This window comes from Sciurus vulgaris (genome assembly GCF_902686455.1).
Source record: "Sciurus vulgaris genome assembly, chromosome: 6".
In the NCBI taxonomy this organism is placed as follows: Eukaryota; Metazoa; Chordata; class Mammalia; order Rodentia; family Sciuridae; genus Sciurus; species Sciurus vulgaris.
In genome coordinates, this window is record NC_136466.1 from 160,946,273 (window position 1) to 160,970,124 (window position 23,852).

The 23,852-nt window shown below is 43.1% G+C and overlaps 1 protein-coding gene across 5 annotated transcripts in view; it reads left to right on the forward strand.

Annotated features, from left to right (window-relative positions):
* The window catches only part of DNAH5 (dynein axonemal heavy chain 5), a 301,487-nt gene that overhangs the window by 69,514 nt on the left and 208,121 nt on the right, over nucleotides 1-23,852 (forward strand). For all 5 annotated transcript variants that reach the window (XM_079145501.1, XM_079145505.1, XM_079145502.1 and 2 more), the window contains exons 2-9: nucleotides 9,828-9,962; nucleotides 12,144-12,228; nucleotides 15,360-15,520; nucleotides 16,167-16,388; nucleotides 18,688-18,825; nucleotides 19,752-19,928; nucleotides 21,481-21,594; nucleotides 22,354-22,461. In XM_079145501.1, coding sequence (XP_079001627.1) covers nucleotides 9,828-9,962; nucleotides 12,144-12,228; nucleotides 15,360-15,520; nucleotides 16,167-16,388; nucleotides 18,688-18,825; nucleotides 19,752-19,928; nucleotides 21,481-21,594; nucleotides 22,354-22,461 — 1,140 coding nt within the window. The remainder of the gene's footprint in view (nucleotides 1-9,827; nucleotides 9,963-12,143; nucleotides 12,229-15,359; nucleotides 15,521-16,166; nucleotides 16,389-18,687; nucleotides 18,826-19,751; nucleotides 19,929-21,480; nucleotides 21,595-22,353; nucleotides 22,462-23,852) is intronic.

Genomic DNA, 23,852 nt, shown 5'->3' on the forward strand with positions numbered 1-23,852 from the left:
CTTAACACAGAATTTGGTACAGAATCCACATTCATATATGCTTGTGGAATCATTGAATGAGTTAAACTTTTCACATGTCTGCAGATTTTTCCTGTCTTCACTGTCATGTTTAGAACATTATAATCAATTATAAAGTCTTGGGTCTAATTAGTGAAATAGATTCTTTTCTGGCACAAGCTCCCTTTTGAGAGCATTTTGGGAGTTTCATTTATGTTTTTAGGAGACTTTTTCTTTCACTCCACTGACATGATAGTAACAAAATTGTCTTAATGTACTATATTATGTAAATGCATTTTTCTACTTGATACACTGATAATGACAGTTTATTGAATAATAACTTCATGACTTGAAATAACCAATGAAAAAGATTCTAAAGCTATGAATCATGAAAACTATGTCAGTATTTATTTAAATCTGACCTGAAATTATTGTGTAATGATGCTATATTATAATTAGGTTACCCTAATACAATAGTGGACTTGATCCAGAAACATCTATGCCAGTAACAACCAAATGTACCATCAACTCTGTGAGTTTAGAAATATCAAGCCATATAATTTTTCTCTTGTATAATAAATCCAAATGCTTTTCAATAAAAAAGCTTGAAATTATCCTGTATATTTTCACTCACTTGTTCACAACGCTATAGTTCAGATCTGATGTCTGCTTTTCCCCCTGCCAATTTTATTTCCTTTTTTAAAATTTTTCTCATAGATACAAGTCTCTTGGTATCAGGTGCACCATGGACATAATTCCAGACTTGTCGATTCTGGTTTTCTTTCCTTCCCTAAAATGAAATGGAAATTCACAACTCTATTGGTTGGTTTTGTTGGCTTCAAGAAAAAAGAACAACTTGAAAGATAGGCGATGGGCCTCTTGAGGGTTACGTTCACCCATCTGCCAAGCAGGTTTTAAAATAGAGACACTTTATCCTGCAGCCGTGGGAGTCTGGATGGTCAGTGCGGAGGTGTTTAGTTGCGGCATGCTGTCTCTCCTGGAATTTCAGACTGCTCCATGGCCTCTGTGAACAGTGACTCTCTTGTGGGTAGAGGCCATGGGGGAGAGCCACAGCACTCCCCTGCGGAGACACACCTCTTTCCCCTGCTGAGACACTGCAGGAGGGCGGCCCTTGTCTCCAGCGTGGTGTGTGGTGACAGTGGAGACAAAAAGAACATTCTCTTTGATAGCTTTTGAAAACCGAAAGGTTGTCAGTTTTGTTATTCTCTGGTAAAATAGCCAAACTGGTTTCAGCATCCTCTTCATCAGGCCCAGACCTGCCTGAGCTGGGGAACACATTTCACCCAGAGCAGGTCAAAACAAGGATCTTGGAGCCGTGGAAGGTGGTTGACTGCAGAATTTAGTTAGCGGGGAGGTGACGGGGGTGGGGGGTTGGGGGGATGGGGGGTGGGGACAGGCCCAGCTTGGTAATGGGCAGTTGAATGCTCTTGAGTCTGAATGAGTTAATGACCAAGGATGCCCACGTCCCAATCATGCCAGAACTACTTCTACAGAATGTGCCTCTACATGCAAAACCCCTCTGTTCTACAGCTGGCTATTGGATGCCTCCTTGGGACCAAACACTATGCTCCACAGTGGGCAGGGAAGAGACCTTTCTGGCTCTACGATGTTTAGAGCTGAACTTGTTCCATCTTTCAGTGTTTGCACAACTCTAGCAAGGGAATAAAGGAAGCAGTCTGAATTTAGAGGGACCCTGAAATTTATGCCCTTGACCTTCTTTATTCTTTCTTCAAGTGAGAACCTGGTGGTGCTAATTAATCATGACCATCTCATGAAATGACTTCATTTGGAGCATGATCTCAGGCGGGGTTGCACATTAGAGTCCATGGGGTGCTTCCGAGAAATATCTGTGCCTGGGCCCCCTCCTGGACAGGTGGGTCAGGATACCTTGGTGGTGGGAGTCTCGGGCATTAGGAGGCTAATGCTTCCAGGTGATTCTCATGAGCGACCTGCTTTGGGCATAATGGTTTGTTGTATGAATAAGGGAAATTTACTCCTGTGCCATATAAAATGTGAGTGGTGACATCATATATATTTTAAGCATATGGGTAAAAGTCACAAATTATCTGGTCCCTGCTGTCAGAGGGAGCTCTTGAAATTCCGTGAGAGGTATTTCCAATTCTGGAGTAAAAGCACTGTGGGGTCGGGGAGAGTCTATGGTCACATAGAGGTTGCAGGTCCACATATTGTTGCAGGTCCAGAAATTTGATGTGTAGAAAACAGACTCCGGGTCTGGGATGTTGGGAGGGGATGTGGGGGGAGAGGAGGTTGTGGTGAGGGGGTTATCCTGACTGTAGGTTTGGGGTCGGTTTGGGTTATAGATAGAAAAGAGGAAATGTTTTATTTGCTTGGAAAGAACGACAGATGAAGGAGTTAGTAAATGAGATTTAGAGGCCCTGACAACTCCACCAAAAACAGACAAGATTCCACAGCTTGGTCTTGGACCCCAAGTCGATGGTTCCTTCTGTTCAAGTGCTGTCTCCCTGCAACAGAGGGAGCGGCTCTCTGTACACACAGCAGGGCTTCCCCAGGCAAGTGGGATCAGCCAGCCTGGAGCCGCTGCCCTCCCGGAAACCACTTCCCTGAAGTGCCCTTAATTCTGGAAGGAGGAGTGGCAGCTGCTACTCTTCATCTGGAGAGATGAAAGCAAAGTGGGGGAAGAAAAGTGAGCAGTGAAAAGCAGTCGGGAGGAGGGAGGTGCTAAATTGGGGTTCTCCCAGCCAATTACGAGCAGGATGGGCTGGGCCGCCAGTCAGATCAGAGAGCCTGGGAGAGGCAAAGGATGGAAGCCAGTCCTCCGTCAGAAGACAGGACCAAGAGCAGGGGCCGACCCACTTACACGGATCAGGGTTAGGGTTAGGGCACCAGATTCACGGAGTCGATGTTTGGGTCACAATAGCAGAGAAGCGGGGAGCACATGGGCCAAACGCTGGTTTGCAGTCACAGACTCACATTGATCTGGGATAACTTGTTCCAGTCCTTTCTTGAGAGTGAGGTAAAATGAATCACGTGGTTCTGTTTCCCAGTGGTTCTATTTTGTGGGGGCAGAAAGGTGTGGTGTCACTTCCTTTCCTCACTGCTTGTAAGGGTCAGGGCCCAGAGCCCTACAGCCAAAGAAAGGTTAGCAGGAGAGAAGCTTAGCGGGTTTATTTCGTTTATGTTTTAGACACCACAGGACCCTGCAGAAGAACCCACAGACCCAGGAAAACCGCTTTCCTGCTCAGGGTCCAATGAGGAATGGACAGTGGTGTAGGGGTGCTGTCGGACAGAAGGGTGTGAGCCAAAGCCGGCAGGCTGCGTGGGGACCCTCTGTTCAGCACTCCTTTCTCCTGGGTAAAGGGCAGGATCCTCTGGAATGGCCTTCAAGGGAGAAGGAAGAAGCGGGAGAGGTGTTCTGGTTTTTATGACCCACCTCAGAAAGAGCAGTTCTGTTTTCTATGGCTCACTTCCAGAGAAAGGAGGGGCGAGAGACAGGAAGGCAGAGAAGGTCAGAGAGATGTTTCCTGTGAGGCCTTCCCGAGTTCCTTCATTACATGACTCCAATGCCAGAGCCATACAGTGCTGTGCTGTATTCTGAGGCCCGAGGATGTCACCAGAGGCTCTTCTGCGTGTCAGGCACTGTTCAAAATCAACATAGAAACACCCTTTCACTGTAGGGCTGGTGCTCTTGGAAATGAAGAGACTCTGTTCTTTATTTTGTTTTATTGCTTAGGAGATAAGAAAGATTAGGATCTCTCTCTCTCTCTACCTATCTATCTATTTTGCTAAACTATTGTGGGCCATTTGGGTAGCTTTAAAAAAATGCCATGTGTAATTTATCAATAAGCAGCCATCTGCTTGGACATGTCCTTTGAAGAATTTTCCCTTTCTAATTATGGATTCACCCCAATTCATCCAATTTGGGAAAGTGGAATAAGGCGAGGTGAACGGGTCTAAGCTGATCCAATCCAGTGTAACATTGCTGGTGTAACTCGGAATATGGATTCTCACGATCTCTAGTCTACGCCCACAAGGCCTTGCACAAACCCATGTAAAATACAGGAGGCCTCCTCCAAGAGCACCGGAAATGACCCTGGAGTGCAATTAAAATTTTAAAAATTTCTGTAAAATCAAATTTGAATGCATTAAAAATTCCTAGTTGCCCTGGGACACCCTGTGTCTTGGGCACTGATATCCTGTCGAGATGAGGGCTTGATTCCCAGTCCTGTCATTTGCAAAGGCCGTGTGCTCTTGGGAAAGTGGTTGCATGGAGATAATCATGTCTGATGCGTGGGGCTTTTTGTGACAATGAAAGCAAAGCATAGTAAACAAATGATGAGTAGCAGAACTGTAGCTAACGATGCTACCAGGCCAACAGCACAGAGTGTGCCCTTCAGAGGGCTGGGGCCTTGGGGGCCCCTGTCAGGCACAGCACAGCTCTTGGCTTGAATAGCTCCATCCTTCGACCACTTCTTCTGGCTGCCAGTGGGGTCAGTGCAGTGGGTTAGGTCAGAGTCAGACCTGCCAAGAAGGTAAAGTAAAGGTGGAGGGAGCTGAAATATTAGTACAATTGAAAACATCATTATTCAAAAGTTTTATTTCACCAAATTTTGATGTCCAGGGTCAAATCCTTGGTCATGCCATTTTGATACATATGTTGGCTGATTTAGTATTATCTCTAGTCTGCATGCAATTTATTCCTCTTTTTTTTTTTTTTTTTTTTTTTTTTTTTTTGGTATGAGGGATTGAACTCTGGGGCACTTGTCCGCTGAGCCACATCCCCAGCCCTATTTTGTATCTTATTTAGAGACAGGGTCTCACTGAGTTGCTTAGCGCCTCACTTTTGATGAGGCTGTCTTTAAACTCACGATCCGCCTGCCTCAGCCTCCTGATCCTCTGGGATTACAGGCATGCGCTACTATGCCTGGTGCAATTTAATCTTTATGAACATCTATCTGGTGAGGACTTTTATCTCCATTCCTGTAAGGTCTCCCATATAGTTGAGAATTGTCAACCTAACGTGGAGCATAAATGAGAGATTGAGCATATGTGTAGTTCATATGCAGTTTGTGTATAAAAACACACAAACTTGGACTTTGATTACGTAGAGTTAAAGCCAAAGGTTAGGATTTTTAAAAAATTGAATGAGTAGATAGGTTTTGAGAAAAAGTCACAGAGCCTTTGAAAGCCGATAGCATTGGGCTCTTCTTTGGGATTCATTATTTTAAAATCTCAAAACTGTAATTTGTATTAACTTTTGGACCAATGAGAAGTAGCCCATGTGTTAGAGAAGTTGATGTTCCTTAGCTGTAACCCAGTCCAATCCTTTGATCTTGGAGTTCAGGAAACGTCAGCAAGAGCGGTTAAATGACAGTTGCAACCTAGCAATCAGTAGCTGAGCTTGGACTAGAAACTGTCTCCACTTAACATTGGCTTCCTATTGTGGTGGGCTGGCCCTGTCTGGAAAGCCAGGCTCACTTCTTGTGAGCAACTACCTTAACCATTCTCCAGTTCATGGCATTAGTGGCACAACTTGCCACAAATTGCAGATGTGTTTCAATACCTTTCTAGACTTCCCTGGATACTGGATGGATTCTGACTGTGCTCCTAACCCTAAGTTGATGGGCTCATGGAGTGCAAAAGGATTTGAATAGGTCACTTAAAAAAGTCATTACACACATTACCTCCTGCTTTCTTAATCCGCTTTCACCTTCACTCTGCAAGTGTCCTAGACATTCCACAGAGCAGCAGGACAAGCCAGCTTTAGACAGCTGGTCACTGAACTGCATGTGGCTGCAATGTCCTAGCAGCAAGAAAGCCGCAGGGTTAAGTTCATAGATCCACAGTACACTGATTTGATCACTAAATATTCGTTTGCTGTGATTGACATTTTGGGGTAGTAAAAAACAAAAAAAAAGTCTTATCGTGCCAGGATACCTTAGTGTTGGGCATGAAAGTTGAACCTGGTAAATGTTATGGTCTTTCATCTCCATGGCTGCAGGGTTGACTCCCTGTCATGAGTCTTTGGGAGGCAGAACAATCTGTTTAAGTAAGAACACATTCAACCAACATGCTTTTAAAAGCAGCTTTTGAAAACATTTACTTTAAAAACATGCTGATCGTTTTCTTTGTATACATAAAACTGCTTTGGAAGTTTTTTCCTCTATGACATTTAGGTAAAAATGGAGCAATTACCGTTCTGTTTCAGGGACTGATCTTTTTCTCCATTCTGATCTTTTTTTCTTCCTCTGGGCTCTTATAAAATCAGTCGTGATGTGACACATGTCATGGAGAATCTTGTTTAAGTATCCATCTTCTTTGGAAGTCTTCATTTGCTTTACATCTTGGATCTTCTGCTTTCTGCTTCTTTTATTTCCTTATTTCCTGAGCATTTGCCATCTCTTTGTGTGGTTGATGCTTGACCCCTGTGTTCCTGTGCTGTTACAGTTAGTCCAAACTTAGAGAAATCACTTTGAGAAAAATTTTATTTCTCCCTGCCAGAAAGGCAGACAACAGTTCAAAGCAACAGGGCATCTTCCTGGTTTTAGTGACATTTGAAAATACATTTACATTTTCTTCTATTTGACATTTATGAAATGGATACTTTGTGTCACAACCTTTGTAGAAAAATGGCAAGAAAATTGGTAGATTATTTTTTTAACCATAAGCCCCATCCCTTCCTCAACTAAGTTGTCCCTCAGTCCTTCACGTTCAGAGAAATGAAGGTAAATTGCGTAGGCATAATGATGATCTTTCAATCATTCTGAAGTTCTTGACTTTTTCTTCTCGACTTTTTCAGAACACTTTTGTATCCTACATTTTTGTTTCCCTAACTCTGCATTCCCCTTTAGGTACGCCCCTTTCCTCTACAGTCTAGCTTTTGGAAAGAGTTGTCTGTAGTCAGCATCTGTTTCTTTTTTCCCAGTGATACTTTTCTCAAGTCTAGAGCCACTTGCTTTCTGTCCAACCAATGAAAGTCGTCTCAGAAGTTCACTCTGTTACCTACTGCTGCACAGCAAACCATGCCAAAACTTAAGGGCCAGAAACAGTGACAGCCACCTCAAGTCCCTCACGACTCTGTCGGGGACAGGGTCTGCTACTGTCGGCATTGGCTGGGTTGCATAATCTGTAGGCTCAACGAGGTTGGGACAGCCATGGTGGCTCGTTCGCATGGCCGAGAGTTGTTGTGTGTTGGTGAGGAGGGTCATTGGGGCTTTGGCTGGAGTGTCTTTGTTCTCATCCACATAGTCTCCCCAAGGTGGCCTGGACTTTATACAGCATGGTGTTTGGGTTCTGAGGGAACCTTCCAAGTGCAAAGGCAAAATCTGAAGATGTCTTAGGACAAACCAAGGAAGAGGCACCCCATTGCTTTCTCCTGATTCTCTTGGTCAAAACTGATCACAAGGCCAGCCAAATTCTAGGGGATAGGAGGTACAGTCTATTCTTGATAGATTAGTGGCAGAATTGCACTACAAAATAGCTGTGGGATGCCCTAGTCATCCTGTGAGCACAGTCGCTACAGATCTCCTAAGCAAGCCAACCAAACCTCTATGGCATTAGTGCTATTGGCCGTGCTCCACCATATTGGCCATGCTCCATGGCTGATGGATGCTGCTGTCTGCTGGACCTTTCTGTCTCTGCACACTCACACTCTGCCTCATCTGTTTGCCCTTTATCTCCTTGTGTTCCTTAAGGTTCTTCACCTTTTTGCTTTTCCATCTCTGTATTTTTTTTTTTTTTAGATAATATCGTATCTGCATTCATAGTTTTAGCTTTGATTTATTCACTCATTTGACAGTCAGTTAGTGAATAATTAGTCAGCCTATGCCACCTGCTAGATCAAAGGGCTGCTGACAATTTTGCAGGAGCTGTTGTGTACAACCCCAAAAGCTGAGACTCATTTTATATTCTTTATACCAACATGTGTTGTGACTATGTGTGTCTATGTCTGTGTCACATGGATGTTTCTCAGTGGGGGAAGATTTTTGTTCCACAGGAATCACTTGGCAATGTCTGGAGATAATCTTTTGTTCTCACACCTTGGTGGTAGAAACCACTGAACTCTATAAGGTAGAGACCCAGTATGCTGTTGAACAACCAATAGTGCACAGCAAGAATGATCTGGTCTGCAACTTCAATTGTGCTTGACTGTGATTCTGCATTTGTATCTGTATCTGTGATGAATTTCCCCCTGAACGTCAGATCCACGTTTCCAATAGTCTGTCTGCCTTGCCTGCCTGTGCATCAATATACTTCTGAATCCAACACAATCAAAACTTAACTAATGGTCACATGGCTGTAACCTGCTTCTCCAAACATGTTCCCAGAAATTGGGAATGCTGTGATAACCCACCCGACTCCTCTGGGCGTGCCTTCCTCCAGTCCACTTTCCACAGTGCCGTCAGAATGATGGACTTTTCAGTGCCACACAGGGAGCTAAATGTCCATCCCTCCTGATTTTAAAACTCGTCAGTGATTCTCTGTGGACTTCCAATAATGCTTTGGCTTTCTAATGTGGTCCACAAAATACTTTATGATCTGATTGCCTTCTCATTTCCCCTTATGCTCTCCTATCCTTTTTAGTTGAGTCAGCGAGGTTGCCTCACGGTTTCCAGAATGTGCTGTGCTTTCTTGTGCCTCTTGCCTCTCTGCATGTGCAGAAATGCTCTGTCCTAGGAGGGTGTCAGTCTTCCTCCAACTCTGGGCCTGACCCACTCCTCCTGAAGGCTTTCCTGTTACTCTCACCTCCAACCTCCTCAACCCTGGAGTGCGAGACCATATTTTCTACTCCTTCTATGAAAACCCTAAGTTCCCCCTGCATTAGGTGACCCCAAATTTGATGCCCTGTAATAACCATCATGCCACCTGTGGTTATTCACATTTCTGCTCATATCCTGCCAGTCAGACAGTGAGCTCTTTTGAGTTTACTGAGTAGCATTTACCTTTACAGTGCTGGCACACATTTGGGGCTTAATAAATGTTTGTCGATGAAAAAAATGGGATCCAGAGGGGCCTCCCTTCTTCTCCCCAGCAGGAGCCACTGGCTGGCATAGAAAGTATATCCTTATTTTCAGAAATGAATTAGAAACCAAATGTCCACCAATGACATTCATATTGAATATTTTGCTGCAATTACACAGATTGAAATAGTCTGTATTAAATAAGAAAGAGGTCTGAAGAATGCTTAAGGGAAAAATAAGTGAGAAAAATTTATGGTACAAGATAAAAATAGGTGCATGCATATGTTGGCATATATTTGTATGAGCAAAGAATATGGAAAGAAGGACTTGAATCTGCCAGCATTGGTTACATCAGACATGCTTTCTTACTGTAACTAACAATCAATGATCAAAAAGTAGGCAGTGGTACACAGAAATTAATTTCAAGACCAAATACAAACCTGTGGACAGACAATAAGAATAGAAGATAATGCAGAAGCTTAATACTTTAATGGCTGAGAAAAGTGTTTACAAAAATGGGGATCTCTTTTTTGTGTATTTATTAAATGCTTGTGTGTGCATGGAAAATAAATCTGTAAAGATTTAGAACAAAATGTTAACAGCAATAATTTCTGGATGGCAGATGATTTCTATTTCTTTTTACTTATCTATATTATGCAATTTCAAAACAATGAGCACACCTTATTTTCTGAAGAGAAGTAATGTTATTTCTAAAAACAGAAGCTAGTACATAAAAAACTGGTACCATTAAGTTGTCTATTATCTGAATCCCTAAGACTTGAAAAAAACAGCAATTGTATGAAATTATCGCAAAATGAATCCATTTGAGAACAGCAGCTGCAATACAATATTTTTATTCCTTTCTTGCAGCAAAGGCTGAAGGAAGAGAAGGAAGCCAAGCGGACTCGTTTGGATGGGCGGCATGACTACTTATTTGCAATCGTAGCTTCCTGCTTGGACCTGAACAAAACTGAAGTGGAAGATGCCATTCTTGAGGGGAGTCAGGTGCAGTGTGTTGGAGTTCATACTGACTTGGGTGTGGAGGACACACAGGGTCTGTGGGCACTGTCCTGTGGCAGGATCCTGTGGTGTGCCTTGCAGGACAGTGCCTGTTTTAAGTGGACGGGGCTCCACTCTGACTCTTTCCTGGTAGTGGCAGCATGAGCGTGGGGCTCTTCAGCTCTCCATTGCGTAGGGGCACTCACAGTAATCTTTTGAGTTCTACCATCTGACAGCAATGCTTGTATCTTTCTATATCCAGGGAAGTTGGGTTCTGGTGCCATTTTGGAACCTGAGGTTGGGGAGCCAAATTTCCCCTCCTGCTGGGAGTTTATTTCCTTATTTATTGATTTATTTTTTGTATTTATCTTGGCACAACTGAATTGTGCCATGGTTTCCTGATTTTGACATTGCTTTCACACCTGAATTACTTATTTTCCTGTTTTAGATTCCTAACTTTGGCTTCCATTTTCTGCTACCAATTTCCTTCAAAACCTGGGGCAGGATTTGTTTGGTGACTTGACCTTGATGGAGAAGTCAGAAGTAGGGGAATATAGAGTCTAAGTAGGGAAGGCATGCAGGGGTCCTGGGATGGTTCCTGAATTACATGACGAAACTAATTAGACACAAAAAGAGTCAGGAAGGCAGAAAGACAGAGGGAGGGAAGGTGACAGGAAGGGAAGAGGCTAAGTGCAGGAGTATTGATCCTGGCTGTGTTGCAAGCATTGCCTTCACTACGCTCCTGGCTTGGAATCAGTCCCAGCAAGTCCATCTTACTCATCCCTGCAGCGTCCTCGGTCAAGGAGATGTTACGTAGCAATGACAACACAGGGCAACCCACTTCTCCTTACTGCTACCATTTTATCCATAGCAAGATGGAAACTGAAGGGAGCTTATTTCCATATGTGTAATTCAGGCTATATTTTATCCTTTAAAATATAATTTTGTGGTAAAGTACACATGCAACTCAACCATCCTAACTGTCTTAAGTGTACAGCATGAAGCACAGTCACATTGTTGTGCAACGAATCTTCAGCACTTTGCATCTTACAAAGCAGGAAACTCGATGCCCCGTGAGCAACCTCCATCTTACCCCTGTCTACACACGTAACTACTCCAGGCGTCTCACGTGGGTGGAGTCACACAGTGCTTGTCCTTTTGTGAGTGGCTTATTTCACTTTGCGTGACGTTTCACAGTTCAGCCATGTCTTGGCTGGGCCGCCATTTTCCTACTTGGTAGGCTGAGCAATCCTCCCTTGTAAACACAGGCCACATTGTGTTTCTCCTTTCATCTGTGGCCTTCACCTTTGTGGAAGCCATCGTGAGCAAAGTGGCTATGAACATGGGAGTAGAGATGCCTCTTTGAGGTCCTGCTTTCGATTCTCCTGACACACATCCAGAGTTGGAGTTGTGGGTCATGTGCTAATTCCATATTTGACTCTGGGAGGAACCTTGTTCTGTTTTCCACAGTGGTCGCATCGTTTCTCCTTCCCACCAGCAGTGCTGGAGAGTTCTGATTTGTCTACCTCCTCGCCACCACTTGGTGTATTTTGATAGTAGCTATCCCAGTAGATGTGCAGATTTTGTCCCTGTTCCTCTCATATAAATTCTAAATGGGGCTGCAGACTATTTACAACAAGTGCTTCTGTTGGTGGCAGGCCAGTTGTCAGACCCCCAGACATACAGCCAGCCTCACGGATGGGACCAAAGCCAGGCTGCTGCTGCAACAATGGCCCATAGTCATTGGTCCTCCTGGCAGTCCCAAGTCCACATGGATTCACTCTCGTCTGTTAACTGGCTTTTGAAAGGTTTGTTCTCTCTTTCTTATAACTGAATGAAAATGGAATACTCATCCATATTCATATCCACCTTTAACAGCTCAACACCTTAGGAGATGAACACAAAGGGAGGGACAGTCCTGGTCAGATGTGCATACACAGCAAATATTTCTGTGACTAATTAAGTTGCTTTGGAGTGACTCTTTGCTATGATGAGGGGCTTATTGTTTTGTGGTTTTTATGTTGGAAGGAGTACCCCCTTCTACCTGGGCTGTCCTGGATACAGTTCTATTTGAATGAGAAAGGTGACACAAATTTTACTCTTTAATGCTATTAACCCCAATTTAAACACAGCTTCTTATGCAGAACAAAGTGGTCACCTTGCCTTTTTTTGTGTTTTTTCCCCCAGATTGAAAGAGTTGATCAACTTTTTGCTGTGGGAGGTCTCCGTCACCTCATGTTTTACTATCAGGATGTGGAAGTAGCAGAAACAGGTATTAAAATTTGCTGTGACATAACCCAGAAATGTCATTGGATGTATCTGTAGGTGGCAGGAAGACAAAAGCCTCTGGGAGAACTAGCCCTGCTCCCTGGGGTGGGGGGGTGTGGGACCCACAGCATGCCTTGGGGTGAGTCTCTGTGGGAGGCTGTTTCCACCTCCGGGCAGGGGATGGAGAAAGCCGGTGTTTAGCCCGGGTGCTTGGGGTGCTTTCTCTTCCTTCTCTACCGCTGGCAATAGGGGAATAATAAAGTCTATTTTGTTTTGAGACTTCCTGTTCTTATATGTTAGTTCATTCTATGTAATTATGTTCTAGAATGTCTAATTGGCATCTGTTTCTCTTCTTAACATAGAAATTATTGTCAATAAGTATAGCATGAACTTTTTAGCTAAATATCACATCACGTTTATTTTCTGCTGATTCTGATTTAAATGTGCAATACTGAACGACAAATTTAAGTATTTTCACTTTTTAAGAAAAATGTGCAAATTCTTGTGTGGATGAAAGTGTTAGTGCCCCATTATACTTTTAATACAATTTTAAGGCCAAAGTAAGGACATAAATAAGTAAATTACGATTATGTTAAAATATTATATATATCCTTTTATACCACTTTCAAAAAAAGGAAAAATAATTATTATTCTTGACATATAGTGTGAATATGCTTCCTTGTTTAACAACTAATGCAATTATGCATGCAAATTCTAAGTGATTGGCATTCCTCCAGTTATCAATTTGATATTTTGTGCTCAGAAGGTTCATTACATTTTGAGTGAAAAATCAAAAGACAGAAGTTTTGATTTCTACTTCAGATTGCAAAGTGTGAGTTCAAATGGATTAAGTTCACCCATGAACTGTGCACAGGGGGAAGCTGGTCTTCTGGTAAATTATACATGAAATGAGAAGGGTTCCTAGTATGTGAACATAAATGCAAGCTATTTTGCTTTCCAATCTCCCTTTAAAGCTTTCCAGTGGTTCCTTCTGACTTTGGGTTAAGTTTCCGGCAACCTCATGACTTTGCCAGATGTTTTTAGATCGGAATATCGCCTACTGGACATTTCAAATTGCAAACTCTAAGTTGAAAAGGAGAAGCATCCAGCTGATTAGAACTGGTTGATCAGAACTTACATCATCTCCCTTCCTTGCCCTTGCACATCCCCTGCCCCGCCAGCCCCCATCAGGACCTGTGAAGTTGATGTTCACAGTGTGGTCGTCCTCTGCTTCCTCGGTTCATTCTTCCACCCCTTGCCACGTTGGGTCAGCAACTGTGTGGACTGTGTCAGGCTGAGGCAGGGCAGAGATGAGAGGGAGGGTTTTGCTGGACTTGCACTATCTAAGTGGCTGACCTGCACTCTCTGGGCTCTTGTGGCCCCATGGTGGGGTCTCCCCTGGGAGTGCGGGCTGCATGTCCTTTGGGGGTGCGTAGTCCTCTGCATGGCTCCTACTGTCTGCCTCTGTATTGTGGTGGCACATATGACCCCAGCTTGCTGCCTCCAGCCATCCTTCCAGCACCTTCTTAAGCATGATTTGAGATGGTCCCAGGCGGATTCTCTTTTGGGTGGGGCCCCCACATGGTTCCACAGACACACCCAATGCCGTTTTCCTGCCACCTGTGGACATTGTTGGCTCTCAGTTCAGCCCTTTATTTATTTTTCTGGGCCGTATTTAAACTTCTTGGGCAGGCGCCATAGCCTGTCCGTTCATTCTCTAACTCCAGCAGACACGAACCAGGCTGGTCAGGTGGCTGAGTTGAAGATCTTGTTTCAAGGGGGGCCTCTGTCTGCCCTCACTCTCCGGGTTTCAGCATGGAGACTTCAGCATTCTAGGAAACCCCTCAATGTGGGGGCAACGGGGGCAGGTAGCACCTTTTCCTTGACCTGAGGAAAAGCAGAAACAGTCCAGACCTCTGCCCTTGCTCAGCGCAGCGGTCCTCATGGAATCCTTCTTCAATCTATCCCCTCGTGACCAGTTTGGATTCTGACAGGGGGTGGGGCTTGGGGGGAGAAGTCTAATCAGTATTTGAACAACTACTTTGAAATTCATGCAGATTTTTTTTTTTTTTTTTGCCTTGACTGTTTCTGTTCTCTCTCTTATTTATCTTGGTGCCTTGGTAGAAACTTTTTGTTTAGCATCACACTACTTGTGAGGTTCGTGTGGTATTACAAGTGGGGCACCATTTTGAATGAGATAGGATTACTCCAAAAGGGTCTAATCCCAGAGGTCAGAATTCAACCTCCATTTCACCCCTCCCCCAAGTCCTCCTTCAGCACTGTCCTCCCACCTCAGTAATCTTGGTTGAGCCCTCAGGACATCTGGCGATCTAAACCTTTCTTGAGCAGTTAGGAACACAGTAGAGCAGCTCACAGCACATTCTGTGTACTTAAATGATGTACTGTATGAGCTACGAGCTGGGACAATCAAGAATAAAATTTCAGATCCTAACAGTAGTAAGGCTTACTGAAATGGTTTGTTCCTGTGCTTTCTTAAATAGTGTTTACATGGGTTAACTCATGTAATTCTCATAATTCCAGATACTTCATTCTAGAATTATTGTTCCCATTTTTCAGATGGGAAAACAGAGGCAAAGAAAGATTAAGTAACTTGTCCAAGATCACATGTCTAGGAAGCACAGCCTAAGATGGAAGTCCTGGGAGACTGAGTCTGGAGTCTCATACCATGTGGCCCTGCCTCTGTGTGTTCCTGACCCTGGAAATACATAGGGGCCAAGGGCAGCGTGGAGAGGTGACTCCTGAGTTCTGCACTCAGAGCTGGTGTTTGATTTGGGCTCTATCACCTGTGCAGTTTGGGCAGGATCATCATCGCCCACCGGTTGAGAGTTCTCAGTGTAGACAGGAAACTCTGGAGGTCCTGGGACATGCCAATAGATGCTCTCTGTTCCCTCGCCCTTTCTCACAGCCCCTGAGCAATGATTTTGAAATGAATCTTGGACCTGGATCTAGGATCTTTACAGAACCTTTCACAACTCAGGCCAGGTATTGGCCAAATCTTAGAGCCCCTGGTCAAGCCAGCAAGGGCCATGTGTTAACAAGGAACCTTCATCCGTCAGAGTATCTCTGTGGACGGTAAACAGCGTTTGTGAAATTAAAGCTCTTTTGCATTTGCAGGACTCCTTGGCTCTCCAGGAGAAGTGAATCTTGTTTCTGGAAAGATTAAGAAACCTAAGGTGTTCGTGACTGAGGGAAAAGACGTGGCCCTTACCGGAGTGTGTGTGTTCTTCATCAGGCCAGACCCGTCCAAAGCCATCACCCCTGAGAACATCCACCGGGTGAGGGGCAAGCGTTCACCCCAATCACCAAAAACCCCCTCAGCTGCACAGAGACAGAGTGTCCCTTCTTGTGGGGAAAAGCATTGTGTTCATTGCAGTATCTACACTAATTTCAAGGAAGCACTTTTTAATCCTTTAAAAGCAAGCAATCAAGAAGACATTTCCTTTCAATGTTTTGACCAAGCGGACTTTTGTTAAGAAAAATTGATGTAACTTTATATCTGTGTGTACAGAGAGGTATTAAAAAGTATTTCTCATATATAATTTACTTAATGAAAAATTACAGACATTTAAAATAAGATTTCTAAAAGTGGATATGTGGCAATATTTATGTTTTGTGTGAAACAAAGTATATCCAGTGTCCCCTTGTCACCTAATTGGTACATTATCTTCTTGGAGCAAAAAAATTGCCAAACATCTTGTGCTGTATCTACTTCATGCTTTTATTGTGATAATTGCAATTGATAGTAGGAGATAACTTCTTTATTAACTGGGGTACCAAGTTAATAACTTCTTTATTAACTGGGGTACTCATCAGGCAAATTCACTAGAATTTGATTAATTAGCAACATTTAGAAGTGACCTGGTGGCTATGTTGCAGTTGAGGACAATTTTTACAATAAAGCTTCTCCTAACTGCTTTCTAGGAGGTGAGCTTTAACATGCTGGACACTGCAGACGGGGGGCTCTTAAACAGCGTGAGGCGTTTGCTCTCAGACATCTTCATTCCTGCCCTCAGGGCTTCCAGCCATGGCTGGGGTGAGCTCGAGGGTCTTCAGGATGCAGCCAGCCTTCGCCAGGAGTTCTTGAGCTCTCTGGATGGCTTTGTCAATGTCCTGTCTGGTGCACAGGAGAGTTTGAAGGAGAAGGTAAGAACTAGAAGTTGTTCTTTTAGAAATGATCAGATGGCCAACTACACAACCTGTACATGGGTGAGGCTTTGCTTCCATGATCTGCATTCCACCACCTTGAAAAGCTTGCAAAAATTTGTAGGCAATTTTATTGTCCCCTCAATATGAGGTGGTGACTAGATTTAAATTTTTTTTTTTTTTTTGGTGCTGGGGATTGAACCCAGGGCTCTGTACTTGTAAGGCAAGCACTTTACCAACTGAGCTATATCCCCAGCCCAGATTTAAATATTGACGTGTGCAATGATTAAGGCATTTGGGTGTTCCATGAAAATGTTGGTAGCAATGTAGTTTTTTACTCAGTCATTTTAGATGTTTGACAGTGAAGACAAAAGCATGAAATACATGTAGCACCGATGCATGCCCTGGAATTAAAGGCATCTGGGGCCAGACGCGTGTGTACTGTGGGTGGTGGCAGGTAGGGATAGTGGTTGAAGAAGGAAAGAGGAATTGATATGTCTGGAGAGAGTGAGTTGGGTCCTATAGTTTAGCCGGTGACTAAACGGGTCTCTAAGGACAAGTGTAGAAAATGCAAGGCTTAGCATTTATCTGTTAGTGATGATTTGGGGGCAGAAGTTAGCAGATGTGCCCTTTTGTGTGTCTGATTGAGGTGTCAGTGGGAGAGAGAGGAGAGATGAGGGAATAACTGGAATACAACAGAGCCCAAACCAGGTACCCTCGGGAGGAGACATGCTGCTATGGTAACAGTGGCAACAGGGTGGCACTCTTTCCGCTCCAGGGAACACCCATCGTATAGGAATATTGGGAGGAGAGTGCTTACTGAGGGATGTGGGATTGGGGAGTTGAGCAGATTTTATCCAGACGGGCTGGGTGACTCAGCTAACATCTGAATTGTATTTGCAATGAACTAGGTGATAGGTCAGACTCAAGCGCAGATTGGACCAAATGAAAGTGTTGGCATTGCACCCCAAAAAGCAGTGCTTTCACATGGTTTCACTTCATATTATAATAAAGGCATTGAAAAGTGGGATGGGTTCTCTCTGAGAAGGAGAGGTAGCTGGACTTTGGGTTGGCTGCTGAAGGTGTTTGGGACCAAGGAGAAGTGCTGGCAGGCCTCCCAGGCTGAGCAGTGCCAGCAAAGGTGCACTGGAGTGGCATGCAGGCGGGTGCTACCTCTGTGAGATTGCTGGAGCTCTGTTGGAGTGTAGCAGTGTGGCAAACCCCCAGAGAGGAGGCCTTTCTGGGGTGACAGAGCCACTCCTGAGTCTACCTATGTGGACAGGGCAGATGTGGAGCCTGGATTTGCATGGAAGGCCAGCTTGGGCATTGCATTTGCACAGGGGGACTTGAGAGGCAGGGCTGGGGACCACCAGAAATCAGGACCCAGGGCTTACTACAAAGCCTCACAAAGGAGACAGAAGCCTTGAGGAGGGTGGGCAGTGATGTATTCCCTTGTGGCTGCAACGCTGCCTCCCCTGCAGGTACCTTCCCTCCATCCTTCCTAGGGGGGTCTGGCATTCCAGGGGAGGGGCCTGAGCCTCACAGAGTTTGAGGATGACAAAAGTCACAGCCCTTCCTACATGTTCAGAACCTGTTGTCGGTAAAGCTGGATTGGGCCTGAGAGTTTAATTCAGGGATTTGCTCAAGTTGTCAAGTACATGTTTGCCAGAAGAAAAATGTCCTTTCAAACAGGTCCATTTGGTGATTTGGTGTGTTTAAAAATACTTCTCTGTGAGTCCAAAATCTACCCCCCAGCCCTCTGAATTGAGTCTGAGTTTGCCATTGAACTTGCTACCTGCAAGGGCATGGGAATCCTTTTCTCTCATTAGTTACAGAAAGGACTAAGTGATAGATTAGGGACTCCCAACCTCCACCTCCTGCCTTCATTTCCTTCAAGCTGTCTGACTCTTTCCCTTTGGTTTTATAACTGGGTGATACTTTTCAAGTTCCTTATTAATTTCTCGGTTTTGTGAGGTTTGACCTTCCTCTCTCCCTCCTTCCCTCTCTTTCTCTCTGGGCTCATCTTTTAAATTTCAGAGCCAACATTTGACCTCGTGCTCGATCATCTTTCCTAGTCCTCAATTGGTAGGGAAGACTGGACATTATATACAGACACTGTGCTTTTAGGAATCTTTTCTTGAGGGAGCAGGAGAGTGAACAGAACAGGATTCCCTTGAGATTTAGGCTTAGGGGATGACTAACAAGATGGTGTGTGTGCGTGTGTGTGTGTGTGTGTGTGTGTGTCTGTGTGTGTGTATTTAAAGGCATCATCTTGTTATTTAATCTTCATTTTAATTAGGTGAGTCTTCAAAAGTGTGATGTGTTTGAACTGAAATCCCTGAAGGAGCCTATGGACTACTTGACTGTAGCTAGTAACCCTGAGACTTTGGAAAAAATAGAAGGTTGTGTGAAAGTGTGGATCAAGCAGATGGAGCAGGTAATTCCCAGATTCAGATCTCACACTACTGAATTGCCAGTGGAAGAGGGTCTACCTTGGTGTTTTCCCTTTGTGACTGTCTCGTACACTGTCCTTAAAGAGGCGAGAGGGCCAGTGTTTCTCTCCTTTATGGTCCCCTGTTAAGAAAAGTGAGACTCCTGAGCAGCAAAACTAGAGGTCTCTGTACTTAAATAACGAGAAGGTGGCACTTCACCAATTTATTTGGAGAGAATCTATGTAGAAGCAAGGACAGTTTTCTAATCATTGTGTCCTTTAGATGGGAGCTTTAGACTTGACCTTGAAAAAATACTTTGGGAAAAGTCCTAAATGAAGGTGGACATTACATACATAATTAAAATTTACCTGCTCAAGGCCGGGTTTCCCAAGGTTTTATTACTTCAAGATTATATAGTAAATGAGCAGGCAGGGAAATTTTCTGAATCCAGGGCCACCCAGAAGCTCATTCAGGATCATTAAACAAGTAGTTAAGTAGTTTTCAGTTAGAACAAGTCAGCTTAATTTTTGTTGCAATTTTTTTTTTTTTGTACCAGGGATTGAACCCAGGGGCGCTTTACCACTGAGCCATACCCCTAGTCATTTTTATTTTTTATTTTGAGTCAGGGTCTCATTAATTTGCTTAGGACCTTACTTAGTTTCTGAGGCTGACCTTGAATTTGTGATCCTCCTGCCTCAGCCTCCTGAGTCTCTGGGATTACAGGCTGTACCACCAGGCCTGGCTTTGTTGCAGTTCTAATAATGATACATGTTAAATTAGTAAGAGGATGTCAACAGAAGCCTGTAAATGCATGAAAATAGGTCATGATTCAGATGGTGTCATCTCTTTATTTGCACATCCTTTAGCTTGTGTATCCTGTCCATCCCTCCAGCCCTACTCAGTGGGTCATGGTTTTCTTGTGCATTTATAGGTCCTCGCTGAAAACAATCAGCTGCGCAAGGAAGCAGATGACGTAGGGCCCCGAGCAGAGTTGGAGCACTGGAAAAGGAGACTCTCTAAATTTAACTACCTTTTGGATCAATTGAAAAGCCCGGATGTGAGGGCCATGCTGGCTGTGCTCGCTGCTGCCAAGTCGAAGCTTCTGAAGGTGGGCAGCCATTCCTTTGTTCCTTATGAAATGAGAATGAGAACCTGCTATGCATAATTTCAAAATCATTAGAAAGAGAAAAGCGTTATTATATATTTATGAAAAACTTTTAAGGTTGGATCATACTGCTTTTATAGAATTTTGGATGCTGTGAAAATAACTGTTGAATTAAAAGAGATTTGTTGGGGTACTTGTATGTATCATTAGAGAGCATTGCATGTAATTAAGATAGAGCAATAATGTGATTACACACACACAAATAAAATGAATTCAGACTTTACAGAGGTGGTAATAATGAAACCTTACCTTATCGATGTTTAGTCTTTGGTCCTGATATATTAGTTTTATAATGCAAAACATATTAGCCCCAAATTTAGCAACTGAAAACAACAAACGTTTTGGTCTCACCGTCTTGGATCAGGGGTCTGGGTGCAGCTTGGGGGTGCCTCTGCCTCAGGATCTCTCACGTGGGTGCAGCTTTGGTGTTGGTTTACCTGAGGGCTTGCGGGCAGGAGGATCTGCTGCCCAGGTGGCTCCTGTGGTGGCGGAGGATTCAGTACCTTGCTGGCTGTTGGCCACAGGCTTCCTTCAGTTCTTCACCACCTGGACCTCCTGTAAACCCGCCTCATAGGGCGGCTGACCACGTGGCTTCTGGCTGCGCCAACAGGGAGCTAGTGAGACCCAACAGAAACCACAGTCTCTGTAAACTAACCTTGGGACTGACTTCCATTGCTTTTGTTGTTTTCCATTTAGCAGAAGCCCATCACTAGATTTAGTTCTTGATCAAGGGGGAGAGATGACACAGCATGAATGTAAGGAGTTGGTGATTCCTGGGGAAGATGGTAGAGCTTCCTTACTCACTGGGCCTTGGTGCCATAACCAGTATGAATTGCTAGTTGCATAGATGTTTCAATCCATGCAAATAATTTAAGTAATCATTTCTTTCAGTAAATGTGCTTTATATTTATCTTGTATCATTACTTAAAGACATATGAGAGGTGAACCTTGCAATACAGTTCAGAAATACTATCAGTAGGACTTTTGTGAAGTCAACAAATGTATTGACTCATGCCAAACCATTTCCTCCTACCTCTTTTCATTTTGAAGTTCATAGCTGATAGCATAGTCCTGGTGTATGGTTGTCAGCTAATAAATAATTGCTACATTAATTGATGGCATAGGGATATAGGGAAAGGGGGCTCAGGTTAGAATAGAAGATAGAAAGCATGGGGTGAGGTATCAAGTGGGTCAGTGGCCAGTGCAGGGGTGTGGGTTAACGGGAGAGCCTGCCCTCCTGGGTCTCTATGTTAGCTAGAGAATAGATTTTATAAGACAGGGCCTGGAAGAGAAGCCTTTTGACATTTAGTCAGAAATTTTAAGTTGCTCTTCAGCATAGCAATGTCCCTCACCTCTGGGATTCAGTTTTATGCAGTTTGCACAGAACAAATGGCAAGTCTGACCCAAGGGATTTGTGGTGACGTTCAGTAGCTCTTATATTGGAAATTCCTCTGTTAGTAATTGCATTAAAATTGGTTTCCTGTGTTGTACTTAGACTTGGCGGGAGACGGATGTTCGAATCACTGATGCAGCTAATGAAGCAAAGGACAATGTCAAATATTTGTACACACTTGAGAAATGCTGTGACCCTTTGTACAACAGTGATCCTGTGAGTTACGGATTTCTACTCCTGTAGTCCATTGGTGACCTTCTGCACTAGCCGAGCAGAGTGCTGTGTGTTGACTTTAAATACTGTAATCTGTTGGAAAAGTCTTAGAAACTTCTTTTTATTCTCAAGAAAATGCTGCGTCACTCCCTGTCTTTATCATTTCTATGTCCATCTCATCTACCTTCTGTATCTGTCGACCTACCTACTTCCCATGCCTACTAAGGAAGACACATGTGAAATGTTACATCTGGAAAACTTTTACTGCACATTCATTTTGTTTTTTAAAATTTGCTTTTTATTGGTGCATTATAATCATCCATGCTGGTAGGAATCATGCCATATTTGTATATACACATAACACAATTTGATCAATCTCATTCTCTGGTATTTATTTTCTGTTAACTAGTTCAGTTGACTTCTGGACTATACCCTGAAGAACAGTGGGGACAGTTACTGGCTGGAATTTAAAAAACCATCTTTTGCTTTAGGAAGGACCTACTTTTATTTATTATAAAATCAACTGGTAATATAACCTCCTTAATGTTTCTTGCATTAAAATAAAGCTTGGCATACTATAAAGGACTAGAATAATAAAAAAAAATTATTGTTAAATATACTATAGTCATACATAACGAGGTAGTATTTAAAAATTTAAATGAAAATCTCAATTTTTATTCAAATGAAGAAGGAATGATTAAACTATTAGGATTTAGATGGATTTGACCTTGTTTCACTGAAGAGTTTTGTGCTGTCTTCCAGATATCTATGATTGATGCTATTCCTACACTTATAAATGCAATTAAAATGATCTACACTATCTCTCATTACTATAACACCTCTGAGAAGATCACATCTCTGTTCATAAAGGTAAGTGCATAGTACAGAGTGCCTGGGCACATTTTTTTTTTTTTTTTTGCCAATGGTCATTTTTGAATATTAAAAATCACCAAATTAGTTCAATCTGATGTCTATCTTACAATTTAAAAAGGCTTAGTCTATCAATAGAGATTGAATTAAATTTGTGAGAGGTAAATCATAGCAAATAAAGAATTATTTTCCAAAATAATTATTGTGATAGTTTGTTATTTATATAATAAAAACAAAAAATTCTTTTTAAAATTTCTTTCCTTACGTCGCCTAGCCCATCTTTTTATTCCTACTGGGCAAATTTTAACTAAGAAAAGCTACAGTTAACCGGCTGTCTCCTGTTTCCTATTCTCTATACTACAGTCCCACATTCATTTGATGCCAGTTGCTCACTTGGTTATTAGAACAGTAATCATGGTAATAAAAGCCACTTGCAATGTTCCACTAATCTATAAAGCAATTATAACAATTCTGCCCAAAAAACATAATGATGTTTAAACCTTATGTCCTAGCTCATAAGTGTTTGTGGTAAGCACTGTTGCTATTTTCCTCCTTGGAAGTCTCTAAGAAGTAAATGCCTATTTCAATATCAAGGCAAATATTTCAAATGTTGCATTAAAATTGAAGGATTTTTGGCTCCTCAAGGCTGTGTTCCAAAACCCCTAGCCACACGAGGTATAATTCTTCCTGGGGACGGAACAATCAGCCTTCAGAGCTCTGGGAGGAATTTCCCTCTGCTCTGGTGTGGGTAGTTCAGGTGGAGAGTGGGGATCCTCCCCAGCTTCTTCATACTTTAAAACTGTGTGTTGGGGTCACAGATGATATTCTCTAGGTAAATGAGACTCAGAAGTCTGATCAAATTATTAATCTAGATTTCAGGCATATTATTTGCAAGACTTGATTTAAGATAAAATTGCAAAACTACTGTTTGTCCCATTATCAAAAATCTTTTGTTAGGGAAGTTTTGAAGGAGTACAAAAGGGTAGAGGCTTGTATACTGAACCCCCATCCACATATCACCCCAATTGAGTAGTTATCAGTGTGTGGCTGAATTGTTTTGCCTACAATTTCACTCCTACCCTGTAAACCCTGGGTATCATATTATCCTGTGCATACATAACCGTCATTCATTTTGCTTTTATTTTATTTAGAAAAAAATCAAGAAGCTTCCAAAGGCTCTTTTTTTAAGTTTGGAGGGATGAATAAAATGTTAGTGCTTCATAGGCTAGCTTGATTGGTCTTTCTGTGATCTCCTTTTGACAGTTCACTGCAGGTCATGATGGCATGAAATATCCAGGTGCTTGTAAACCGTGAGGTGGATGCTAGAGCAGGCCACCTCAGGGGATCAGGGAGACTTGTCAGACGTTAGAGGGGGGCGTGAATCCTTTGGT